Genomic DNA, 23,361 nt, shown 5'->3' on the forward strand with positions numbered 1-23,361 from the left:
AAACATTGAATTGTAACGTCTAATGTTTTTCATGAAGTGTTTGCTTTTAGAATCCCCATTTCGAAACATTCTTTCGTAACTTGTCGGTGATTTCTTTAAATCTGGAATTTGAACTTTGCCGTAACCACAACATAAGAATAATTTGTGTTCCCTTTTTCTTTACCTCTAATGGATTCATTTCTTCATAACTTTGCATGACATGTTTGACATACAACATTTTGATCACCATGATCCAAATATTCTGTAAATTAAAAGGCGATGAAAAAAATATCAATGAAATTTATAAGTATTTACAATGTAGTATTTGAAATGTAAAAAAAAATGAAAATGAATATTATTTTTTATTACCATTTGAGATACCAACTATAACGTTTTCATTTATGACTTGATGTATATTTTCTACATTATCTCTCAAATCAATAAAGGGATAGGGGATAAATGTGTCGTCTTCCTTTTTAATTTATGACATCCTGGATTCAACTTGATTAAAGATGAAGAAGCAGTTATTGTAGATGCATTTTTCGATGTCATATCATTTGAAAGTACATAGTACTGTCTTTTATCTGGTAAGTTGGAAGTGACATATTTACCTAAACCGATGTTATCTAAACAAAAAAAATGAAATAAGTATACATATACTTATATTCGGATTATAAAGAAAATTAATAATTGTATATTTTAAAAACAATAAATTATTACCATTTGTAATGTTAGATAACGAAGTTCTAACATTTGTAAAGGAATGAGAGTATTGTACGGTTGTATTTTGGATTCCTGGTGAATTAAATGAACTGACATTTTGAGTTTGATCAATAATATTGGTTGATTGATCTGCAAATAACAAAAATTTATAAAAACTAAAGAGATATGTATACAACATAATAATAACCTGCAATCATATAATATTACAAGATAATTAAAAAAAAATATGAGAAATCATTTATTGTAAATAAATGTAAAATAAGCATAAAACATTGAATAAAAAAATAATAGGATTATAATTAATTATATTTTTTAAGAGATGAGGTATTGATGTACTTGGAACATTAGATGTTGTATTTATTTTCTTCGATCTTTTATTTTGCAAATATATTTTTCTTTGTCTTCTTTTCTCTTTGGCTTGTAAGTGGCACATGTTATTGTTGTTTTCTGCATAACATATAATATGGCAGGATATGAAATGTATAATTACATAAATAATATGTTTATAAAATAATGTTGAATAAATAAACGTACCTTTGTAAGCATCGGTTACCAATTTCGAAGAATATTGAGTTGCAGTGGGCGAAGATTTTGACAAATTATCTATTTTTTTTATGTTAATAAATATTTATGTTATTCAAATAAATATTATGTGAATTAAAAAATAATAAATAACAAGAATAGAATTTGTATATGAAAAAACTTACCTTTGTAAATCGAAGTTTTAACAGTAGTAGTTGTTGAGGCTAGATTTGTTAATGTAGGACCCAAATTTTTATTTTTTGTATTATCTAAATAGAAACTATTTACCTTTATAGATTTTTTAGAAGAAAGTGAATGCATTGTATGTCTGCAACATTCATAGTTAAGATAAATAAAATTAGTTATAAATTAACATGCTTAACAAATAAGAATTAAGTAGTTCATATAATAATTATCTAGCAAAGAAATGGGTATAAAGCCAATGTTTTGTCATTTTTAAGTATTCTTGGTAAGTAGTTGGAAAAACAATACAACTTATCTATGTCGTTTTTTTGAAATTGTTTATTAAAATGTACATAAAAATTATAAATTAGTTTATTAATGTATTATTTATTTATAAAAAGTATGTCAATTGAATAGGTTGTATTTCAAAATATAGAGTCGAATAGTAACAGAAGGGCAATTTTGATTTTTCAGTTAGACATTTAAAGATTGTATAGGGTCTAAGCAAATGTCTGATTGCAATTTTATACTTATTTCTTTATTTATTTATAAAATTTATTTTTTTATTTATTAGTATTAGGATTTGGGATTATTTAAGGCCTTATAAATACATATGTTGTGATTCAATTTCTAACATTTTACACATTACTGGATGTCATTGGAAGGCATTTTATTCTGCATTACAGTTAAAATAAAAGTTCATATTCAAACCTAGTAACAACCAAAATGTACCACTTTAAAAGGTTCATAACAATGTTGTTGATTAATTAATTAATTACGTAGGTCAAGAAATGGCAATATTGTCCTCACCAACTCTATATGAAAACGTCTTCTTCATTACTACGTTTTCTCAGCATCCTCCCAAGCAGTTGTACGCATCTCAATGGCAGTTTTACCCGATTTTTCAGATTTCAAAGAAGAAGATGCATCTTTATCTTCTACCTTGCTAGCCCAGGCAGCAATATTCGCCTTTTCCAACTGAGTTCCAAGAGCCTTTATCTTATTTCCAGATTTCATGAAATGGCAATACTTTTTACAACCAACTCTATATGTCGCCATCTTCTTCATTACTCCGTCTCTCTATCATTCTCTCCCTGTGTGTTGCTACCAAAAAAACGAAAACCCACTTCGTCACCGGTTAACCATCGGTCACTGTCCTCGATTCTGGCACAATCGATTGGGTTCAACAACGCATCAAACGGAATGGGAAGATTTCAACGACGATGACCGCTGCTTGTGCGACATAGTCTCCATCATTTGAGAAAAGAAAATTAATCCTCACACCGAGTCTCCTTCTTCCACTGGCGACATCAATTCCTTGCGAATGGAAATTACCACTTATCATCCTCATTTCAAAATTAGGGCTTCTTCAAGTTCCATTTGTTCTTTCCCCAATCTCACACAATTGTTCATTCGGATGATCCTAGAGGGTAAAACCCTAGTTCTCAATGGAAACCTGATAACATTGTCTCAGTGTGGAATCGATAACAACTACGGGTTTCATTTAGTTTCCGACATGTGAAGGTTGCTTCAAGGCGAAAGAGGAGTTTGCATATAGTATGTCAAATACTGGATTATCAGGTTTGTCAATCTAAGATTAACCCCCAAAATTCGATTTTCGTTCCTTGAATAATTGATCGAATAAGATTCAGTTTCAAGTAATCCAGGTTATATATAACTTATAACCTGATGTAGGTTCATGTTTTCCATATTAATGTTTTACAACAGAGGTTTTAAGTTTAATTGTTTCATGTGTGAAGCAGCTAAGGTGTATTTGATCGAGAAATTTTGTTACAGGAATCAATGTCTGTTGAAATATAATTGATATTTTGAATAATTTATGGTTTATTTTATTGAGTTTAACAATAGGGAAAACATTTTGGTTGACGATTTGTATATATTGTTAGAGATGAAGAGATACAAAAACGTTGTAATGTAATTTGAACATACATACAGATACCATTTTAATATAATTTCAAAACACTAACAGGATGTGAATAAGAAAATCTTCCAGGAATTAAGAGACTTTTAAATCAAAAGTAGTTTAAGTCTTCTTCATAATGTGGAATAGAACTTGTATTCCAAATCTTGATGTAAATTTCCCGAAAGAAGAGTCTTAGATGCAATTGAAAGAAAAAGAAGACGAATCAGGAATTTAAAAATTATATGTTAACGTTTTGAGGTATATTTATAGATATAAAATAATTTTTTTTAATATTTTTCAAAATATAATCCAGATTTTATGGAATTATTGTTGTTGATATTATATTGGATAATATTAAGTTACCGATTTTGTTGGATTTACTACATTATAAATGAATTTAATTTTAATATAGGATCTGGATTTAATAATCGATTACAAAAAAAAAATAGTAAACAATTAGTGACATAAACGAAAAGTATCATATATTGGTATCTTTGACTTAGAAATCAATATATGAATATTCCTGATTTATTAATTTTTTAATGCAGAGATTTATTTTAAAATGGAAAATTTCTTTGTCCGTGATTCAAAATCAACCAGTGACTTTAATGGAGGTAATTTCATGCTTTTGGGGATTATGGATTTGATTAATAAACTTATGCAATTGAAAGACATAGAACTCCTTATAATGTAGTAATCCATTATTGTATGTTTTGTTAGGTTTGTATGTATAGCTCAGTTCATGTTAAATCTAAAAGCCACTTTAGTTTGTATGTATATACAATTGGTGACTACTATATCCATAATCCATCCATCAGTATGTTCATGGTCTAACATAAGATTATATGACTATTTAACGAATGTGTTACAGGCTGTTAAATCTTATTTTACCCTGTGAATTTCTCAATACGTTGGTACAATCTGATAATTTTGTTGTATAGGTTCCTTTTATCCTTGTTGATGGAAGAAAATGGCGACAATCTTATGATCTAAGAGTAAAACTGGCTGGGTCAAATCATCCTTTAGCTCTTACAACTGTATACCACAATCTGCAGCCTATAAACTAAAGAGTCTTGGCAAATAGCCTGTTGCTGTCAAAAGTGGTCAATTTATTGTTGAAGTCAAGCCCCAAGTATATATTGTCAAAATATTTTCATTTATTTTACATGTCTAAATTGTAAGTTAGAGCTTATTGGCTCTTTGATGCATTACAGGTTTGCCCCAAGGAGAATATACTCAAAAACCATTAATGCAACCCCAAATCATCTACTTTCACAGAATTGGTTATATATCCCAAACCATTTAGAGGTACCCTTTTCCCCTCTTATCTATTTAGCTTTAATTGGTTATATATCACAAGTTTTTTAGGGAAATTAATATTTTTAACCGAATGTGCATAATGTTATAATGAATATATGGCTATTTGACCAAAATGAATCATTTATGTGATAACGAATTACTGAAAAAATGAATAGTGTACCTAATGAAAAAATGCTGTACTAAGTTATTAAATATAACATCTAGATAACAAAAATCTTAATATTAAAAGCAGAATATTAATGTAAATCAACCAAAATCCAAAAAATTAAAACGAACCATAGCCTTAAAATTTGTTACCTAAGTTCCTACATTTCTAACAACCATTGTACCAAATCACCAAACATTATTTAAAACTTAACCAACACGAACCAAATTATTTTGTTTGTTAAACCAAAATAAAATCACTTTTCCACTTTTGGAACTAAAAGTGGATTTCCATCTCCCGTTGATTTTCTTTTGGCTTTAGTTGAACTGAAATCAATTCCACTATCAACATCATAAATGTCATGGAGGTTGTGCTTCAAATCAGATGATATTTTCATTGGACTTGTTGCCGATGATTTATCAACTGTTGCGGGAGTAAAACTCTCATATGTTTGTGATATGACATCCTGAATTAAAAATACATAAGTTGACAATTGGAATCATTAAATATAAAAGTCATTACTTTAATATAAAATACCTTTTCAACAGTTTGAACAACATCATCTGATTGCAGTGGTACTTCATTTAAGGAGACTGATTGAACACTCTACAAAATAAAATGTTAATATGTAAAATGTTTTGTATGTAAATAAAAAAACAAATATAAATTTTGAACATTTAAACATTATGTACCATAACTTCTAGTTTACTTTCCAAGTCCGAAACAGTGGAGACATCTTCTGTAAGTTTGACAACGGTGTAGATATTGTTATAGTTGATCACATTGTATGATGTAATATCCACAAGAAAGGCAAACTTCCTGTTTTTCAAAACGTTCATTTGATTTGGAAATAGGTGCAAACTGTCACCAGCCTGTTAGAAGATTGTTGAATATAAATTCTAATAAAATTTTGTATATGATAAAAAAATATGAAAAAATATTATACCGCTTCATGTATTTTTTTCAACTCGAATGCACTTATATCCAACAGCCTTTTTGCTTCTCTATCAAAAAGAGTTAGTCCAATGGTGCCAGTATGATCTTGTACATTGATTGGAATTATATACCAAAAAAAAATTAGATTAATAGTTATTTTGATGAAAAATTGAAACGATTAATTAATATAAATAGATATGTGTGTACTTGATAATAGTATGAAAATTCGAATCGTTGCAAGCTGCATTTTTACACTTAATAACAACACTATCTTCCATCTTGTCGAGGGCGGTATAGGAAAGATTGGTTTTGGGCACATTGTTTACCCTGCTTCCACATTTGTAACACGCTTCGTAATACCAAGGTAGATTTTGTCTTATATTCACAATTGAACCAACTAATAGAAATTTCATTTCCTATTTCAAAAAACCTCTGTTAAATTAAATAAAAAATGTTTAAATAAAGTTTAAAGATATAAACTCAATAAAATATACCTTTAGTGGTTTTGTGATTTCACAAACAGTTTTTAATGGGAAATTCCCTTTGAAATCATCCATATAAGAAGAAGAGTAGCTTGGAAGTGTAGTTATGCTTTTTTTCAACATACCACCATTGTTATCTGCTTTCAACCTGTAATGTTAAAAATTATATTATTAAATATTAGTAAATATAAGAAATTGTATTCATTTAAATAATAATAATAAGATAAATATGTTTAATTGAAAATGAAAAAACTAACTCTTTCTTAAAGTGATTAATTTCCACGATGTTAGAATTAATGAACATCTTCGTTACATCGAAGTAACTTTGAGCTTGACCAATTCCTGTAAAAACAGATAAGTGGATAAAAGAAATATCGAAAAAAGATTAGGTCACATCTCTACAAACCATTCCAAACGTTAAGTTTGACAAACTGCATCATTATAACAACACAAGTAATCGTGGTGTTGCTTTTCAGGTACTGTGACATTTGGTGTGCCTGACTTCCAAATATAGTGACATTGAGGTGTACAAACCTAAATCTAAAATTAATTTAATTAGTATGAAAAAAAATGATTCAAAATAATAAATAAATGAAATAAATATCAGCTCGCTATAAGTTGGTAATAGCCATCTTTATGTAATGTCTTGATGGGTTAGGATTGGTTGTCTCAAGATGCCTAAATGAGACAATTTGCCCAATAACATCTACATAATATTTTTTATAAAAAAATAGTATATAAGATTAAGGTAAATAATAACATCCTTTAATTTATAATAAATTACACAAGTTATAAAAGTCAATGGAATAAAATAAAACAACTAACCAAAGAATGAGTCTCTTGTGCATTTATGTTCGATGATAGAGTTAAAATCAGCAAACACAAAACCATTAACTGGACCCGAAAAATCATCACATTTTTTTACAATACTTTTACAATCCAAAGTTATTGTCTGTCTCTGACCGGTAACACTAAAACCATTTTTAGCAGCCGCCATGTTTGGTTTTAAATTTTAAAATGATATAACTTTCACCTTCCTTTATAAAGTCACGAAATCTGGAAAAATTTTGGTTGAACACACGTGATTGGTATTTGGTAGCCTGATAAAAGAAATAAAAAAAAATTATTCATTGAAACATATGAAATATTTAGTGGTTTTAAAAAAATTTAACTAACCTCCTCGTCCATGATGATCATTTCAGTTGATAAAACTTGGTTATTTTTTATAAAATTCCAAATCTTTAACACCTGTACTTTGAGATGTGAATCATCAGTGATATGTTCAATGTCTTTTAGGTATATTTTACTGTCGATATTCACTTCCTGCAAATTATTCATAGCATATTTAAATTAAAAACAATTTAGTATGACCATGGGCAAAACGGTTGAGCAGTGAAGAAAATAAACAATTAAGGAGTGACTGTTAACAAAGCATACATATTTATATTAATATCAATTTTGTATAAAAACAATTAGGCAGTCACAGTGAAGAAAGCTAACATATTTAAATTAATATCAATTTTGTATGAGCATGGGCAAAACGGTCATTTATGTTATTTATGAGGTGATACATATATGAGCAGGGTCATGTCATCTTATGAAAGTAATGTTAGCAAACCGTCCATTTGTTTGTACAATGTACAAAAACTATTAAATTTTAGTTAAAATAATGCAGTCAAAGTAAACAAAGACACATAAATAAAAGTGCATTTCATGATTCATCAAAACACACATACAAACATCCATAAAATAAATTTTTTTTTAGTTGATAACTATGTAATACTAATTTAAAATCCAAAACATAATTTTCAAGAAAGTATTTGAGTTCCTAAAATGGAATGCTATTTAGTTAGATAATAAAATGGCAAAATATTTTTTAAGAGAGCACACAATACACACAGAAACAAAAATAGAACACACATACTTTCATTTTATATGTTCAATTTTGTTTATTATAGCATCATTTTTTGTAAATTTACAAAAAAAAAAAGGTTCTTAACACACGAATTGACAGAAAGTGTCCCTGTAAAATAAATTAAATATCAGAAAAAGTTCCCTAAGTTATAACTTTTTCATACACAGATTATGTTTTCAAAAGTGCAATGTTATAGTTGGTATATTATTGTATTACAATAAATATAATATTTCAAAAGTATAATGCTATAGTTGGTATATTTTTTAAGCAAGTTGTTGCAACAGAAACAAATTAAATCCATATTGGTATAATTATTCAAAAGTACAATGCTATACTTGGTTTATTATCTTGGTTTATTGTTACAGTTTTACCCTTTGAAAGTATAATAGCTCCTGTATGAAACTTTAGGTCAAGAAACCAATAAAACTTGAAGTAATCTAAACAATTATAATTCGGTATATTTGTAAAAATATAGTAGTATATTATTTTTTTTTATAAATTTGGTAGATATATATGAAGGGTAAAATTACAGTTTTACCCTTTGAAAGTGTTATCCTACTTGATTTATAAAACAAAATATATACTATATATCTATGAAAGTAGGATGTTATTCATAAAAAAAAATTATGTATCATGCTATATTTATGAAGTTTTACAAATTATAAGAATGTACTTTGAAACTATAGCAACATCATTTATAGTTTTTATTTATGTGTATTATTTATAGCAGCAAACTTTCATTTTATATGTTCAGTTTTGACAATTATAGCATCATTTTCTGTACATTTACAAAAGAGGTCCTCAATACTATTAGTAGAACATAACATATCTCCATATATATTTGTATTTATTGTAAATTGATTGTGATTAGCAATTTCCTAGAATATCTCTTTGTATATCCCTGTAATCTCTCCTATTTCTGCTGTATATATTGAGGGCTCCTCATATCAATAAGATCATCAAGATTCATAGATTCACACTAAAAACCAGTAATTTACCTAATTGATTAATCTTAAATACATGCTCACGATTATTTTCATTCACAGAGATTCCAAAATTCAGAGAAGAAGAAAAATTTCTTGAATATCTTCAAGTCGCCTACTGTTTTTGCTTTAAGGTATGTTTTTAAAATTGATGTGCTGTTATTATTATTCATTGTTTTTTTCTTTAAGTCGACTTATATCTTCTTCTTTCTTAATCGATTTGTCATTGTTATCAACCCGTTCGTTTATCTGTCACGTTGTGTGTGTATGATCTATGTATCTGCTTCATTATTATCGATATATACTTTTGTATCTGCTTCATTACTATTAATCTATCTAATTCTATTTGTCACTGTTATCAATCCGTTTTTGTATCTCTTACATAGTGTATCTCTTACTGTAAGTTGTATCTATCATCATCAGCAACAATGAACAGGAGCATCATCTGTGTGATAAAAAGTTATAACTTAGGTTTTTTTTTTAAATTTACATGGACAATGTCTATATGTTAGTGTATTTTTGAATCTATGAATCTTGATGATCTTATTGATATGAGGAGCCCTCAATATATACAGCAGGAATAGGAGAGATTACAGGGATATACAAAGAGATATTCTAGGAAATTGCTAATCACAATCAATTTACAATAAATACAAATATATATGGAGATATGTTATGTTCTACTAATAGTCCCCCGTAGTCGAAACTATAGTTGGTCGGATGGAGAGACTGGATCGGAAGCGAGTGAAAAGTTGACGAGGTAATCCCTTTGTGAAGATATCAGCATATTGGTAATCTGCCGGAACATGGAGAACTCGAAGAGAACCCATGCGAACTTTTTCTCGGACAAAGTGAATATCAATTTCAACATGTTTTGTGCGTTGGTGTTGCACGGGGTTTTGTGTGAGATAAACGGCTGAGAGATTGTCACAATAAATGATTGTGGCTTGGCGTACTGGAAGGTGTAACTCGAGAAGCAAGTTTCGTATCCAAGTTGTTTCAGCTGCAGTGTTTGCGACCCCTTTGTATTCTGCCTCAGCACTAGAACGAGAGATTGTGGGTTGACGTTTAGATGACCAAGAGACCAGGTTATCACCGAGGAAGACACAATAGCCAGAAGTGGAGCGTCGGGAATCCGGGCACCCTCCCCAATCTGCATCAGAATATGCAGTAAGTTTAGCAGATTTAGAAGGAGTGATGTATAGACCGTGGTTGCTGGTTCCTTTGAGATACCGCAAAATGCGTTTGAGAAAATTGAAGTGTGGTTCACGTGGATTATGCATGAAGAGACACACTTGTTGGACAGCATATGCGATATTTGGTCGTGTGAAAGTGAGATATTGGAGAGCACCAGCTAAGCTGCGGTAGAGAGAGGGGTCGGGCATTGGTTGGCCAGCAGTGAGGCTAAGCTTGGAGCCTGTGTCGGTAGGAGTGGTACTTGGTTTGCAGTTTTGCATGTTGGCACGTGTTAAGATGTCGTTGATGTATTGAGCTTGAGAGAGAAAGAGACCACCATTTTGATGTTGAACTTGGATGCCGAGGAAGTGATGAAGTTGGCCGAGGTTAGTCATAGCGAATTCTTTAGACAATAGGCCAATGAAACGCCGAAGAAGGGATTCACTTGAGGCAGTGAGGACGATGTCATCTACATACAATAAAAGATATGCCATTTGGTGTCCATGCTTGTAGACAAAAAGGGAGCTGTCACTGGTGGTGCTTTTAAATACACATGTTTGGATGCATGTTGCAAATCTTTGGTACCAAGCTCGTGGGGCCTGTTTAAGACCGTATAATGATTTCCGTAAGCGGCAAACCTGTGTTGGGTTTTTGGTATCGACAAACCTGGGTGGCTGGAACATATAGATAGTTTCATTTAAGTTCCCATGTAGGAATGCATTCTTTACATCTAGCTGGTGAATAGGCCAAGATCGTGACACAGCAAGGCTAAGAACTGTTCGTATCGTGGTGGGTTTTACCACAGGACTAAAGGTCTCATCACAGTCGACGCCTACTTGTTGGCTTTTCCCATTGATGACTAGGCGTGCTTTTGTATCTTTCAAGAGTCCCATCGCATGAAACTTGTGCCGAAATAGCCACATACAACATATAACATGAGCATCGTTTGGTCGAGGCACTAGATCCCACGTGTGATTGTCTATTAAAGCCTTGTATTCGTTGGTCATAGCTGAGTGCCAGTTAGGATCAGATATTGCCATTTTATAGGATTTGGGTAGGGGAGAAATGGTTGGGTCAGTGGAAGTGGTGAGAAGGTTGAATGGGGTTTTAGGTTTTGTGATTCCGGCTTTGGAGCGTGTTGTCATGGTGTGGGTGGAGGTAGGAGGAGGGGGGTTTGATGGGGGATGTGGTGGCCGTCTGGAATATGTGATGGGGAAGGATGTGGTGTTTGTTGTGGATGGAGATATGGGATTTACTGGGGTTGTTTTAGGCGAATGATTTTCGTGTGGTTGAGTGGTTGTTGGAGCTTCAGTGTCGGGGCTGGGGTTGGGGTCGTGTGAAGGTGAAGAGGTAGGTTGAGTAGGGGATTGAAGAGTTTGATATATAATGGGTGAGGGATTGGTGTCTAGGAATGAATAATTAGGTTGCGGGTTTGGAGTAGAGAAAGGGAATGATGTTTCATCAAATGTGACGTGACGAGAAAGGAGGATCTTGCCAGTGGATAAGTCAAGGCATCGATAACCCCAATAGTTGGTCGGGTATCCGAGGAACACACAGGTGGTGGATTTAGGGAAGAGTTTATGTGGGCGGGTGGCAGTGAGGTTGGGGTAGCATGCACAGCCGAAGACCCGTAGGTGGTCATATGTAGGGTGTTTTTGGTAGAGTGCGGAAGTTGGAGTGTGGAAGTTGAGTAGTTTGGTGGGTAAGATGTTGTGAAGGTAGGTAGTTGTATGAAGGGCGTCAACCCAAAATGTAGGTGGGAGGGAAGCATGGGTAAGAAGAGTGAGCATGAGTTCGTTGATACGGCGAATCATGCGTTCAGCTTTCCCATTTTGTTGGGAGGTGTATGGGCAAGAGAAGTGGATATGAAGGCCGCTGGTTGAGTCGAATTGGTGGAAGTGGTGGTTGTCAAATTCGCCTCCTTTGTCACACTGGAAAGTTTTTATATGTTTGTGGAATTGTGTTTGGATGAATTTGTGAAAGTGTTTGAATTTGTCATAGGTTTCAGATTTAAATTTTAAAGGAAAGACCCATGTATAGTGTGTGTGGTCATCAATAATTAGAAGATAATATTTATGGCCACTTTTGCTTGGTAAGGGAGAGGTCCATAAGTCGGCATGGATGAGATCAAATGGTTGAAGTGTGGTTGATGTGGAGTCAGTGAATGGGAGTCTTTTGTGTTTGGCTAGTTGACATGAGTTACATACAAATGAATGATCAAGTTTATTGCAAGAAATAATTTTATTAGAACTAAGGAAGTCCATTACATGATGGCCCGAATGTCCGAGTCTGTTATGCCAAAACAAGGAATTAGAGGAAACAAAAAAAGATAAATTTGTTGGAGTGTTGATTGGGTAAAGATCCTCGGAGCTATTGTGCCTCGTCAGTAGTTTCCCACTCTTGTAGTCCTTCACAGATAAACCATAAGGGTCAAATTCGACAGATACGAGATTATCTCGGGTGAATTTACGAACGGAAACGAGGTTTTTAATTATACCGGGTGTGTGTAAAATGTCTTTAAGGTGGATGGGCTTAGTGGGGTAAGGTAAGGTCGAATGACCTGATCCTAATACCGGCACTCGATTTCCATTCCCAACAAAAACATATTTAATAGATGACACAGAAGGGGTAGAAATTTTACCTGCATCCGCAGTAAGATGAGTGGTGGCGCCTGTATCCATGTACCACTGATTGTCATTTCGCTCCAAAGTCATGGTGTTAAAAGCCGCTCCAAGTTCTGTTGGTTCAAGAGGATTGATATCTGTAAGATGAGCCTGATGTGCATTGCTAGTCTGGTTATTGGGTTGGCGATTTTGTGGGTTGTTCCATGGAGAAGCCCATCCGGGCATAGTTGGATAAGGACAAGGAGGTGTAGTCCACCAGGGGGCAGCAGCCCAATAAGGTATTTGTAAGGGATTGGGCCATTGAGATCTGGGTGGATTAGGTTGAGATCCACGCGGATTAGAAGAAGAGGTGTGTCGTTGATTTGAGGTTGGGTTGCCAGGTCTATGAGTAGAAGGACGTCGCTGTGGTTGTCGGCGATTTGGGGCAGAAGTATCACGCCGATTGGGATAATTGGGAGGGGGATTTGATGGCTCGTGGGTGACAGCAGCAACGACATCGGCAGGGGATAGAGAATCTCGAGCATGTTGACGTTGGTGCTCAAGCTGAAGCATAGAGCACGCAGTCTCCCATGGGGGCAGAGTTTGATTGACATACGCACCGACCGGGTCGTATTCAGTGGGAAGGCCTCGAACAAGCTGAAGTACGAGGCGTTTTTCATTCACCGGACAATCAACACCGTTGAGTTGATCAGCGAGTTCTTTCAATCTTTAACAATAATCTTCAAGAGAGGGCATCGCACGAAGAGTCAAGTTGTTGAATTCATGTTCAAGATCAGCAGCCCTAGAACCTTTGTTATTGAGAAAAATATTCTGTATTCTGGTCCAAGCTTCGTAAGCTATTGAATCTGGTTCAAGAACACGGGTGAGGAGATCGTCTGAGAGTGTCCCGTAGATCCATTGAAGAACAATGGCGTCAATCTCAGACCAAGACTCATAGTCTTCATCTGTTTTGGCTGGGGGTGTGGTTCCATCAATGTGGGAGAGGACCTTGTATCCACAAGCATGAAGTTTGAAAAGCTTAACCCAAGAGGAGTAGGTTACCTTCTTTCCATCCAGGATTCTGACTTTGTTTTGAATGTTTGCAACAATGTAAACGGGATGGATGATTTTGGTGGTGTTAGGATCGGTTTTGTCACCCATAGGGAAAGGGTAATGACTTGTTGGGAGAGAAGGTGGAGACTACACAGCCGTAGTTGTTGCAGAAGGTTCAGAGACAGTACTTGGCTCTTAGCTTGATACCATGTGAATCTATGAATCTTGATGATCTTATTGATATGAGGAGCCCTCAATATATACAGCAGGAATAGGAGAGATTACAGGGATATACAAAGAGATATTCTAGGAAATTGCTAATCACAATCAATTTACAATAAATACAAATATATATGGAGATATGTTATATTCTACTAATATTTAGGAATTGATAAGCATCATATATTCAAAAGATATGTTTATCTTTTGAAATTAAATATTGATTATTTACTTTCCATTTTTTTAATGTTGTAGAAAGAAGTCAATTTCACGTCTAGATTTTTAGGCATCGATTGGTTACTTGAAGGGCAATATCGGAAATTAACATTATGACAAAGATTGGGAAAAATCGAATGGGGGGTCGCTATTTGACTGCCACGTGGACAATTTGTACCTATTTATTAGAATAGGGGATAAAATAAAATAAAATAAATTCATTTTAAGTGAAGCTTTAAAAATTCATTAAAGTTTTATTATTAAATTTGATTGCTTTACTTCCAACCACATGTACGAGCGATTACAATTCATTTGCGATTCCTTTGAATTATTTCATCGCTTCCAAAATCATCATGTGAAAAAAACATCCTTTAAATTTCTCAATTATATGTTTTAAGTCCCGGGTACTAGTCCAAACATAAAAATTAAAAAAAAAAAAAAAGGTGCAAAAACAAAGTTAACTACAAGAAAAAGAACAACATAGTTTTACTATTTGTTTATTATAGCAACCTACATTCATTTATTTTGTAACAATTTTGTATTTTGAAGAATTTACACAATTATAACAACGTAATCCAAGTATAAAATGATTTTCATTGTTATAACATGGTATATTATAGATTATTCAAATAGAAAAATAGACAGTACAATGTTATTATTGGTTAGCTTTTTTATTAGTACAATGTCTTTATAAAAAAAAATAATAAACGAACGGAATTATGTAAAGGAAATAAAGTAAGCAAAACGTAAATGAAAATATGCTGCTATTTTTCATTTTAAACTAATAAATTACATTGTTGCTTTAATACATTTCATTACTGATATTGATAAATTACATTGTTGCTTTAATTAACCATATGAAAATATATAGTGCTATTCATCATATCTTATATTGAAATCAAAACTGATAGTTCAAAATAAACATTCTTAATCGGTATAAGAACCATTTTTCTAATTATAATATTGATAACATTATGAAAATATCATTATCTATATATCTGAATCTCATCCTAAAACAACCTTTTATTGTATAATGGAGTACTAATAAAAACACTATTTGTGCATGATACATCTACTACAAAAGTAATTTAAATACTCCTTAACCACCACATTGGATCTTTTCACCATCACGTGAGTTACTTATCGCCAACCACGTGCAATCCTCAAACGAGCATTTTTCCTCACCTTTTGGCCACTCAACGTCCTTGGGCTTCATAAACTTAGGACCCCAACACGGCGTTCCATCTTCATACGAGTTATGTGTCAATCTGGTCAACTCCGAACCATCCAATTTCATAGTAAATATATCTCCATACGGTTGATAGTGATGTGGATTGGATATTGGTTCTGCTGAAACAGCCGCATAATCCGAAGTGAATACAATGTACTTTCCATTCGGACTGAACCATGGGTGGTTTGTACGTCCAAACGAACCACTATGGATCAGCTGTCGGAGCCCGGTCCCATTCGGGTGGACCATATACAGTGCGAAACTACCCGAACCAGGGTTATGACGGTCTGACGCAAATGCAATGTTGTCCCCATCTGGAGACCAATTACACATTGTGTCAGACCATGGTCCATTGGTCAATTGGGTGAGACCACCTTTTTCACCTTCAAGGGCATTCATGATGTACAAGTTCTTATGGCCTGATCGACCCGACCTAAAAACAATATATTTTCCATCGGGTGAAACCGACGGAAACGCGTTGTTTTGTCCACCGAATGTGAGTTTTGTAAAAGTCGGTTCATCTTTATCAACTTCTACTGCGAATATATCAACGTCAGTGGCCTCACTCGCAAAGGTGGGTCCGATGCTTGTGTAGACCACCCCTTTGCGGGTGGGGTTCCAGGCTGTTGAAAATGCAGTAATATCTGGGGCAATCTCTCGATGATCCGACCCGTCACTGTTAACCACGTAAAGACCTGGTAAACGCACATAAGCGATTTGATTTCCATCGGGTGAAAATGAAGGAAATGATCCGTCTATTCGGAATAGGGAAATCCGGGGTTTTGGGGTTTGGATATTTTCAAGAAACATGTCATTATTTATCACCTCACTATTGCTTCCCGACCCTCTACATTTGTGATAACCGACCCGGGATGAATCTGGTGATATAAATGGATTATAGTGATTGGCCCGTGGAGCAATTGACCGGGTCAAGTCCTTAAATGAACCAGAAACGATGTCGTACAGCTCTATATGACGGTAATCTGAACCGGGTCTCCTGGTTGCTACTGCAATAATATTCTTCTTGGTTACTGAAGCAGCTGGGGTGAACGCGTGGAGACCCGGTGGAGTGACTCGTTGAGTCGTCACCGAGTTAACCGTGAAGAGCTTATTTTTTGGAAGAATCGCCATATAAATGCTCCACCACCCATCGTCACTCTGCCGGTGGAAGAAAAACGTCGACTCATCTGCCCAACTCGGCCAACCACCGTGCTCCACCACCTTGACTCGTCTTGACCCGTCCTGAGTCAAGAAAACATATATATCCGTATCGAGTTCCTGCACCTCCCCACCCCAACCTTTTTCTCCGGAAGAAGCCACCGCCGTCCACAAACCCGACGGAGACACAGCCGGGCTGAAATCGGCTACTCCTTGAGGTGTTAACCGGCGAGTTACCTTGGTTGACAGCTGAGTCGAGTAAACCGCAGCCCAACTCGTCCGACCCACACCTGTTTCCTCATGAGTCGACACGTATACCAAGAAATCACCCACCAGACTCGGCCTATCTTTCATCGAAATCCGTCCGCCGCTGCCTCCCACGAGACGGTGTTGGTAACGAGTTAACTCAGCTTCAAGGACCGAACGTTTTCTGGTGCTGTCCACACCAGAGTGATAAATTGAGTCGAGATAGATGGAGGATGATCCGTTGCGTTCAGTGACATAGACGAGGTGGGTGGATTGTGGGTCAACAAAGGTAGGATTAGTTATGGGATTTCCATTGAAGGAGGAGGCGAAGTAGCCATTGAAATTGACGGAGTTGCCATCGGTAAGTTGGATTTCAGTGCCAGTGGTGTCAATTGGGAGGGAGAATATATCGAAGGCATACCTTGATCGGCCGAGTGTAGTGAAGATGATGCTGGTAGCAGGGTCAGCTGCGATCGAGTCGTTGATGAAGAAGATGACGAGGAAGATGATAAGATGCGGGGATTTCATGTTTGGGGTTCGCACTTTGCTGTGGGCAAGTGACAGTGGGAATAGTGTAATAGTGGCCATCTTATCCGAGAGGAATTATCTGGTTCTAATAAAATTTGTTGCATAATAATATACTGAATATTATTGATTTTTCGGTTTTTAGGTAATTAATTTGTCATGTCACGACCATTTATTTATAAATATCATGTTGGACACCAATAAGATTTTTTTTTGTTAACTCTTTGACTGTATATAGGTACTATTAGGTAGAGGTATTTTCATTTTTTAGGTACATTCTGTCGTTCTCAAAACATATTATCATTTAATTTAATTATCATTTTAATGAATAAGTTAAAAAGACTAAAAGAAAACAAAAATAGCTACTTTTTTGAGAAATCCGATTAAATGAACCCAACCAGAAACAGAAAATTCTTTTACGAGAAGGTGTATTAAAGGTGTATTATACTATTATATTTCCTTCCATATTAGATATCGATAGAATCCATCCCCCATGGTCTAAACTCTAAACTCTAGTTCTCGAAGATCATCCAAGAGGGGTAACACTTTGTCTCTTTTGTTTATTTTGCAGAAATTCTACCTTACTTCTATGCTACACAATTGCATCGCAGTACTATCGTCTTGTTATTCATCATCCTCAATCTCCATCGTCGATATCGCTTCTGGGATCTGTAAGAAATTCTCGTGTTTATAAAATGTAATCCCAAGTCTCCCACCCCGCCTTGAATCAGTTCTTGGCAGGATTCTTCCTCTAAAAATCATCCCCACACACACGAACACGATAAGTATGAACATGAACATGGGTTCAACAACAGCTCAGCAGAAGAAAACCCTACACTCGATGCTAGCAAGCAAGCTCAATAACCTCACAATTCCGCCATCATCAACTGATCAAGACTTCGATTTTGCCGATGTATTTGGCCCTAATTCATCATCTTCAACTAATCCTAATCCTAACCCTAACCTCTTCATAGGGGATCCCCAAATTATCCACAATCGATCCCACTCCTTCATTGGCCCTTCCCCTCGTTACACCCTCTCCAAATCCCTTGCTTTTCACCATGAGTTTGATCTCGAGAGCTCCGGAGAAGACGACGATCTAATCAAAGTCGAGAAAGAGGAGGAATACGAAGTTGAAGGGAAGGGTAGACTAGATTACAAGATCGTACCTGGGGATTTTGAAATAATGAGGGTTATTGGTAAAGGGTCTTTTGGCAAGGTATTTCAGGTGAGAAGGAAGGATAGGAGCGTGATTAATGGTGAGGGCGAGGCTGTGATTGGGGATGGGATATTCGCCATGAAAGTTATGCGGAAGGACACAATCATAAAAAATAATCATGTTGATTATATGAAGGCTGAAAGGGATATACTAACTAAAGTAGTTCATCCTTTCATTGTTCAGCTTCGTTATTCTTTTCAGGTACTCACTTTTGTTCTTATTTTCAGGATTTTTTTTTTCATTGAATCTTTGACATCATAGCACATTTGACATTTTCCATCTGGTGGTTGTTTTAGTTAAAAGATGTTTTGGTAATCTTTATTAAGCTTTTGTTCTATTGGAAGATGCTTGTCTCAATTATGTAGGGAAAGATGCAAATCATGCAATGAATAGTAAATGTTTGAGTCAAAACACTGATGACCATTGGTCCATTTTTGCCATCAATAGGTTTTAGTTTGTTTTTCAGATAAATTTGATCACAAATGACCTTATTCACCCCCACATCATTACAAAAGCTCCCTAGATGTCCCACAACCTTATAGCTTTAACTGAAAACTTGAAGCATGATAAAGTGTCTTCTACCCATTCATGATGTAAAAATTACTTTAAATCTTTGATATAAGGACTGAATGAGTGCTGTATAAAAAAAAAGTCTGTTTCTTTTTTTGACTGAATGAACAGTTTGAATATGAAAAAAAAAAAAAAAAAAAAAAAAAAAAAAAAAAAAAAAAACCAATTTTACCCTTCTATCTAAAAGTGATGCTTATTTATTCGAGATTTTTCATAAAATGAATTTGTAAATGACCACAATAAAAAAAGTTTTAAAAAAAAATAAATATTTTCTTTGGTATATAATTCCCTCAAAAGATTTGGAATGCAAAAAAGCACAAATGACAAAAATTTTGGTTATTGATTTTTTGTGAACTATTGTTTGTTTTATATGCTCCACATATTTTAAAAAGAAGACATGTAGCTTTAAAGGAAGTGTATATCAGTCCTTTACACAAATGAGGGACGATTGGAATTGAGTTCCATGACTTTAAGAAAAGTTAATTTCGTACTCAATTGCAACCAAAAACAGGAACCGGAATGGAATTGAATTCCAATTCCAACATAAACCCTTGAACCTGATCCTTTTCATTTGTTAATTTATTAATTATACTTTTTTGGTTTCTTTTTTCTTGCAGACAAAAACAAAGCTGTATTTGATCCTGGATTTTATAAACGGAGGCCATCTTTTCTTTCACTTATACCGACAAGGAATCTTCAGGTACGCATTGATTATTTGTTTATAATAATTTATTTACATTTCAATTTTTATAAAAAATAATAATTATTATTATTATTGTTGAATTTGAATGTTGGGTAGTGAGGATCAAGCAAGGGTGTATACTGCTGAGATAGTATCTGCTGTTTCACATCTTCACCAGAATGGAATTGTGCACCGAGACCTTAAACCTGAAAACATACTCATGGATGCTGATGGCCATGTATCTACTAATTCTAATTTCCATTAATTAATTTCCTTAAAAAATTAAAAAGTAATTATTATTATTTATGGTTTCAGGTTATGCTGACTGATTTTGGTCTGGCAAAGGAGATTGATGAATCAAGCAGATCAAACTCAATGTGTGGGACCACAGAATACATGGCTCCTGAAATATTACTTTCTAAAGGCCATAACAAAAATGCAGATTGGTGGAGTGTTGGAATACTCTTGTATGAAATGCTAACTGGGAAGGTAAAAAAAAATTTATTATTTTATTATTTTATTATTTTATATAGTTGGATTGTAATTGTAAATTTTTGTAATGATGTTATTATGTTCAGCCACCGTTTACTCATTCAAACAGAAAGAAACTTCAGGAGAAGATCATCAATGAAAAAGTGAAGCTCTTACCACGATTAAGTGGTGAAGCTCACTCTTTGCTCAAAGGAGTAAGTGAAGCTATAAATATAATTTGGTAAATTTTTCATAATACAAATTAAAAATATGTTTTGTTTTGTTTAGTTGTTGCAGAAGGATCCTTTAATGAGGTTGGGAAGTGGAGCGAGAGGAGGTGATGATATTAAAAGCCATAAATGGTTTCGGACAATAAACTGGAAGAAATTGGAGTTGAGAGAGTTGCAACCAAAGTTCAAGCCAGATATCAGTGGAGAAGATTGCACTGAAAATTTTGACAAATGTTGGACAGGAATGCCCCTGGATGACTCACCAGCTCCTACACCAACAGCGGGTGAACATTTCCATGGTTACACCTACGTGGCACCTAACCCTTGGCTTTCATCTCCTCCTAACCAACCAACCCCTCAAGATTTGTGAATTTGTCGATTTGCCCCCTTCTCAATTTAACGTGAAGAAACAAGTGTCATTTCATCATGTGGATTGATGCAAAAATGGAATCTTTTTATCTTTAGACTTTTCTTTTAATCAAAGTTGTCCCACATGCTTGTACTTAATTAAATACATAATATTCGTAAGTGTAATTCAACAAAAACAATTAATTAATCAATTTACTTACTCCCCAATCCAGTCAAATCTTGTTAAGATATGTTTGCTCTCCTCCATCTCCATGTGAAGTTGCCTAGAAATTAAAACAAATAGTACGAGGAGTCGTTGAACAACTCAAAACTTGGTCGCTTTTAATCTGCTGGAATTCCCTTTCTTGTGGATTTCAAGATTCTATGGACTTTAGTTTCTTTTTGGTACTTGGCTTTTCTTTGATTTTATAAATTCTTATTCATCTTGTACATTTTTTAGTCAAACTAGTGGAAATGATATTAAGAATATCATTAAAACGTGTGTTTAGCCACAAAGGCACAAGGTTATCAATTGAAATTGTAAACCCAAAATAGGTGTTTTGGGTCATCTTCTACTTAATACCCTCTTAATCGTTGTATTTTTTCAAAGATAAATAAATGTGTACTTTTATAAATGTTAGTATTATGAATCTGATGCCTAATTAGCCTAGAAACGAGAGAAATTGTAATTTTGAAGGTGAAAGCTGTAAAGTGTTTTATTTATTTATTTATAAATGAAGTTGTTCCAAGTGGGAAGTCATTGGTTAAAAAAGGCTTCGTAGGTGTCCCAGCTGTTCTTGGTTACAAGATAAAGAGATAAGATTTGAGCCTCTACTTTTGAAAATAAAGTAAACCAAAACTTACTTTCCATAGGCATTGTGATAACAAAAGTCAATAAAATACATTTTTGCTTATTTCTTAAATATCTAAAACACTACTAAGAATAATGCTAATATCGGCAACCACCCACGTAAAGATGAAAATGGCACAAGACAAAAAATCACCCAAGAACCACCATTAACTTAAAGTTAGGTCCTACCACTCTCATCTTACCACCACACCCACATCTCATCCTCATTCATTCATAATTTCATATTCTAATTCCCATCATACAAATCCAACTTTTGATCTAATCTCATTCAATAGTTATGATTAATTTTCAAAATTAGTTTATCCGGGTCATTTTTAGTTTTTGTATATTTAGTCTTTATTGTTTTTTTACAAAATAAGTCTTTGAACTTGTTGTTTTTCAGGTTAAACAGGAAAAAAAATAACTTAATAGGATATATAGTTCTCAGTTCATATATATTTAGTCCTTAATGTTTCTTGTTGCAAAATAACGCATTTAATTCTTATGACCAGTTTCTTTAGTTTTTGCTCATATAATATCCTAAGTGGGACAATCATTAATGAGGTATTCTCATACGTGTTTTGTCCCTCACTTATATCAATAACCTAATTCACGAATCGGTTATATAATATTGATGTCTCAGTTTTCTCCAAGAAAAAAATATCTTAAGCTTCGGTTTCATCTATCTTCATAACAAACAACGGGATTCTTTGTGATTGCTTCCTCCCAACTCAAATTTGTACTTCAAAAAAAAAACACTAACAAAGAGTCTTTCTTAATTCTTTGGTATGTCTGATTTTGACAATTTTTTTTTTCTACAAATAGGTTTTTTGTTCTTTTCAAATTAACCTTCTTTTTTATCGGCTTAAATTTTGTTTTTGTTACCAAAGAAACAAGATAAAAAAGTGTAAATTTTGGCAAATGGATTGATGATTCATATCAAATTGAATCTGAATTTTGAAGTTGAGTTTATAGCTACTAAAGATGAGGTTTCATATCTCAAAAAAAGTAGTGAATGAGCTGAAGAACGTACATGATATGGTTAAATAATTTATAATCTTCTATAATGATATTAAAACTATAATGTTATTAATGTGCCTCTACTAAAATCAATGGTAGTATATGATCCCATTACCCAACCAAAACCAAGAAAAATAACACATGATTCCACACCACAAACAACTATTCTCTAGTAACTAGTAATTGCTAGGAATGGACTTCAGTTGAATCATACGGATGCAAAAACCAAATCACCACTCAGATTTTTTTTTGGCAACCGCATCAAATTAAATTGATGGCCGCGAACGAAATTTGGCCATTCATATATTTTTAGAACCACAGAATATACGCTTTCCTTTTTATATGTCGGTTGCTTTTAATTTCTTGGATTTGTATTCAAAGCGTTGGATTTACCAAGATGTAAGTAGTGTTTTTCAAAACATTACTTGCATA

At 33.9% G+C, this 23,361-nt stretch overlaps 3 protein-coding genes across 3 annotated transcripts; 1 reads left to right on the top strand and 2 right to left on the bottom strand.

Moving 5' to 3' along the window:
- Positions 1 to 13,620: 13,620 nt before the first annotated feature.
- On the bottom strand, positions 13,621 to 14,052 carry LOC111877895 (uncharacterized). The gene has a single exon (XM_023874399.1). It carries the CDS (start codon positions 14,050 to 14,052, stop codon positions 13,621 to 13,623), a length of 432 nt encoding a protein of 143 aa, XP_023730167.1.
- Positions 14,053 to 15,303: 1,251 nt separating this feature from the next.
- Positions 15,304 to 17,735, bottom strand: LOC111877919 (uncharacterized). The gene has a single exon (XM_023874422.3). The coding sequence runs from the start codon at positions 17,600 to 17,602 to the stop codon at positions 15,479 to 15,481; it is 2,124 nt and encodes a 707-aa protein (XP_023730190.1). The 5' UTR covers positions 17,603 to 17,735; the 3' UTR covers positions 15,304 to 15,478.
- Positions 17,736 to 17,980: 245 nt separating this feature from the next.
- Positions 17,981 to 21,291, top strand: LOC111877920 (serine/threonine-protein kinase AtPK1/AtPK6). The gene is made up of 6 exons (XM_023874423.3): positions 17,981 to 18,959; positions 19,946 to 20,028; positions 20,128 to 20,248; positions 20,326 to 20,499; positions 20,589 to 20,696; positions 20,770 to 21,291. Exons 1-6 carry the CDS (start codon positions 18,327 to 18,329, stop codon positions 21,079 to 21,081), a joined length of 1,431 nt encoding a protein of 476 aa, XP_023730191.1. The 5' UTR covers positions 17,981 to 18,326; the 3' UTR covers positions 21,082 to 21,291.
- Positions 21,292 to 23,361: the final 2,070 nt, after the last annotated feature.

Source organism: Lactuca sativa, chromosome 4, assembly GCF_002870075.4.
Source record: "Lactuca sativa cultivar Salinas chromosome 4, Lsat_Salinas_v11, whole genome shotgun sequence".
Lineage (NCBI taxonomy): Eukaryota > Viridiplantae > Streptophyta > Magnoliopsida > Asterales > Asteraceae > Lactuca > Lactuca sativa.

Coding starts and splice junctions, on each gene's coding strand:
- LOC111877895 (XM_023874399.1), bottom strand. CDS start 14,052: ATGGGTGACAAAACCGATCCTAACACCACCAAAATCATCCATCCCGTT.
- LOC111877919 (XM_023874422.3), bottom strand. CDS start 17,602: ATGGCCACTATTACACTATTCCCACTGTCACTTGCCCACAGCAAAGTG.
- LOC111877920 (XM_023874423.3), top strand. CDS start 18,327: ATGAACATGAACATGGGTTCAACAACAGCTCAGCAGAAGAAAACCCTA. Junction 20,249..20,325: donor TCATGGATGCTGATGGCCAT/GTATCTACTAAT, acceptor TTATGGTTTCAG/GTTATGCTGACTGATTTTGG. Junction 20,500..20,588: donor ATGAAATGCTAACTGGGAAG/GTAAAAAAAAAT, acceptor TATTATGTTCAG/CCACCGTTTACTCATTCAAA.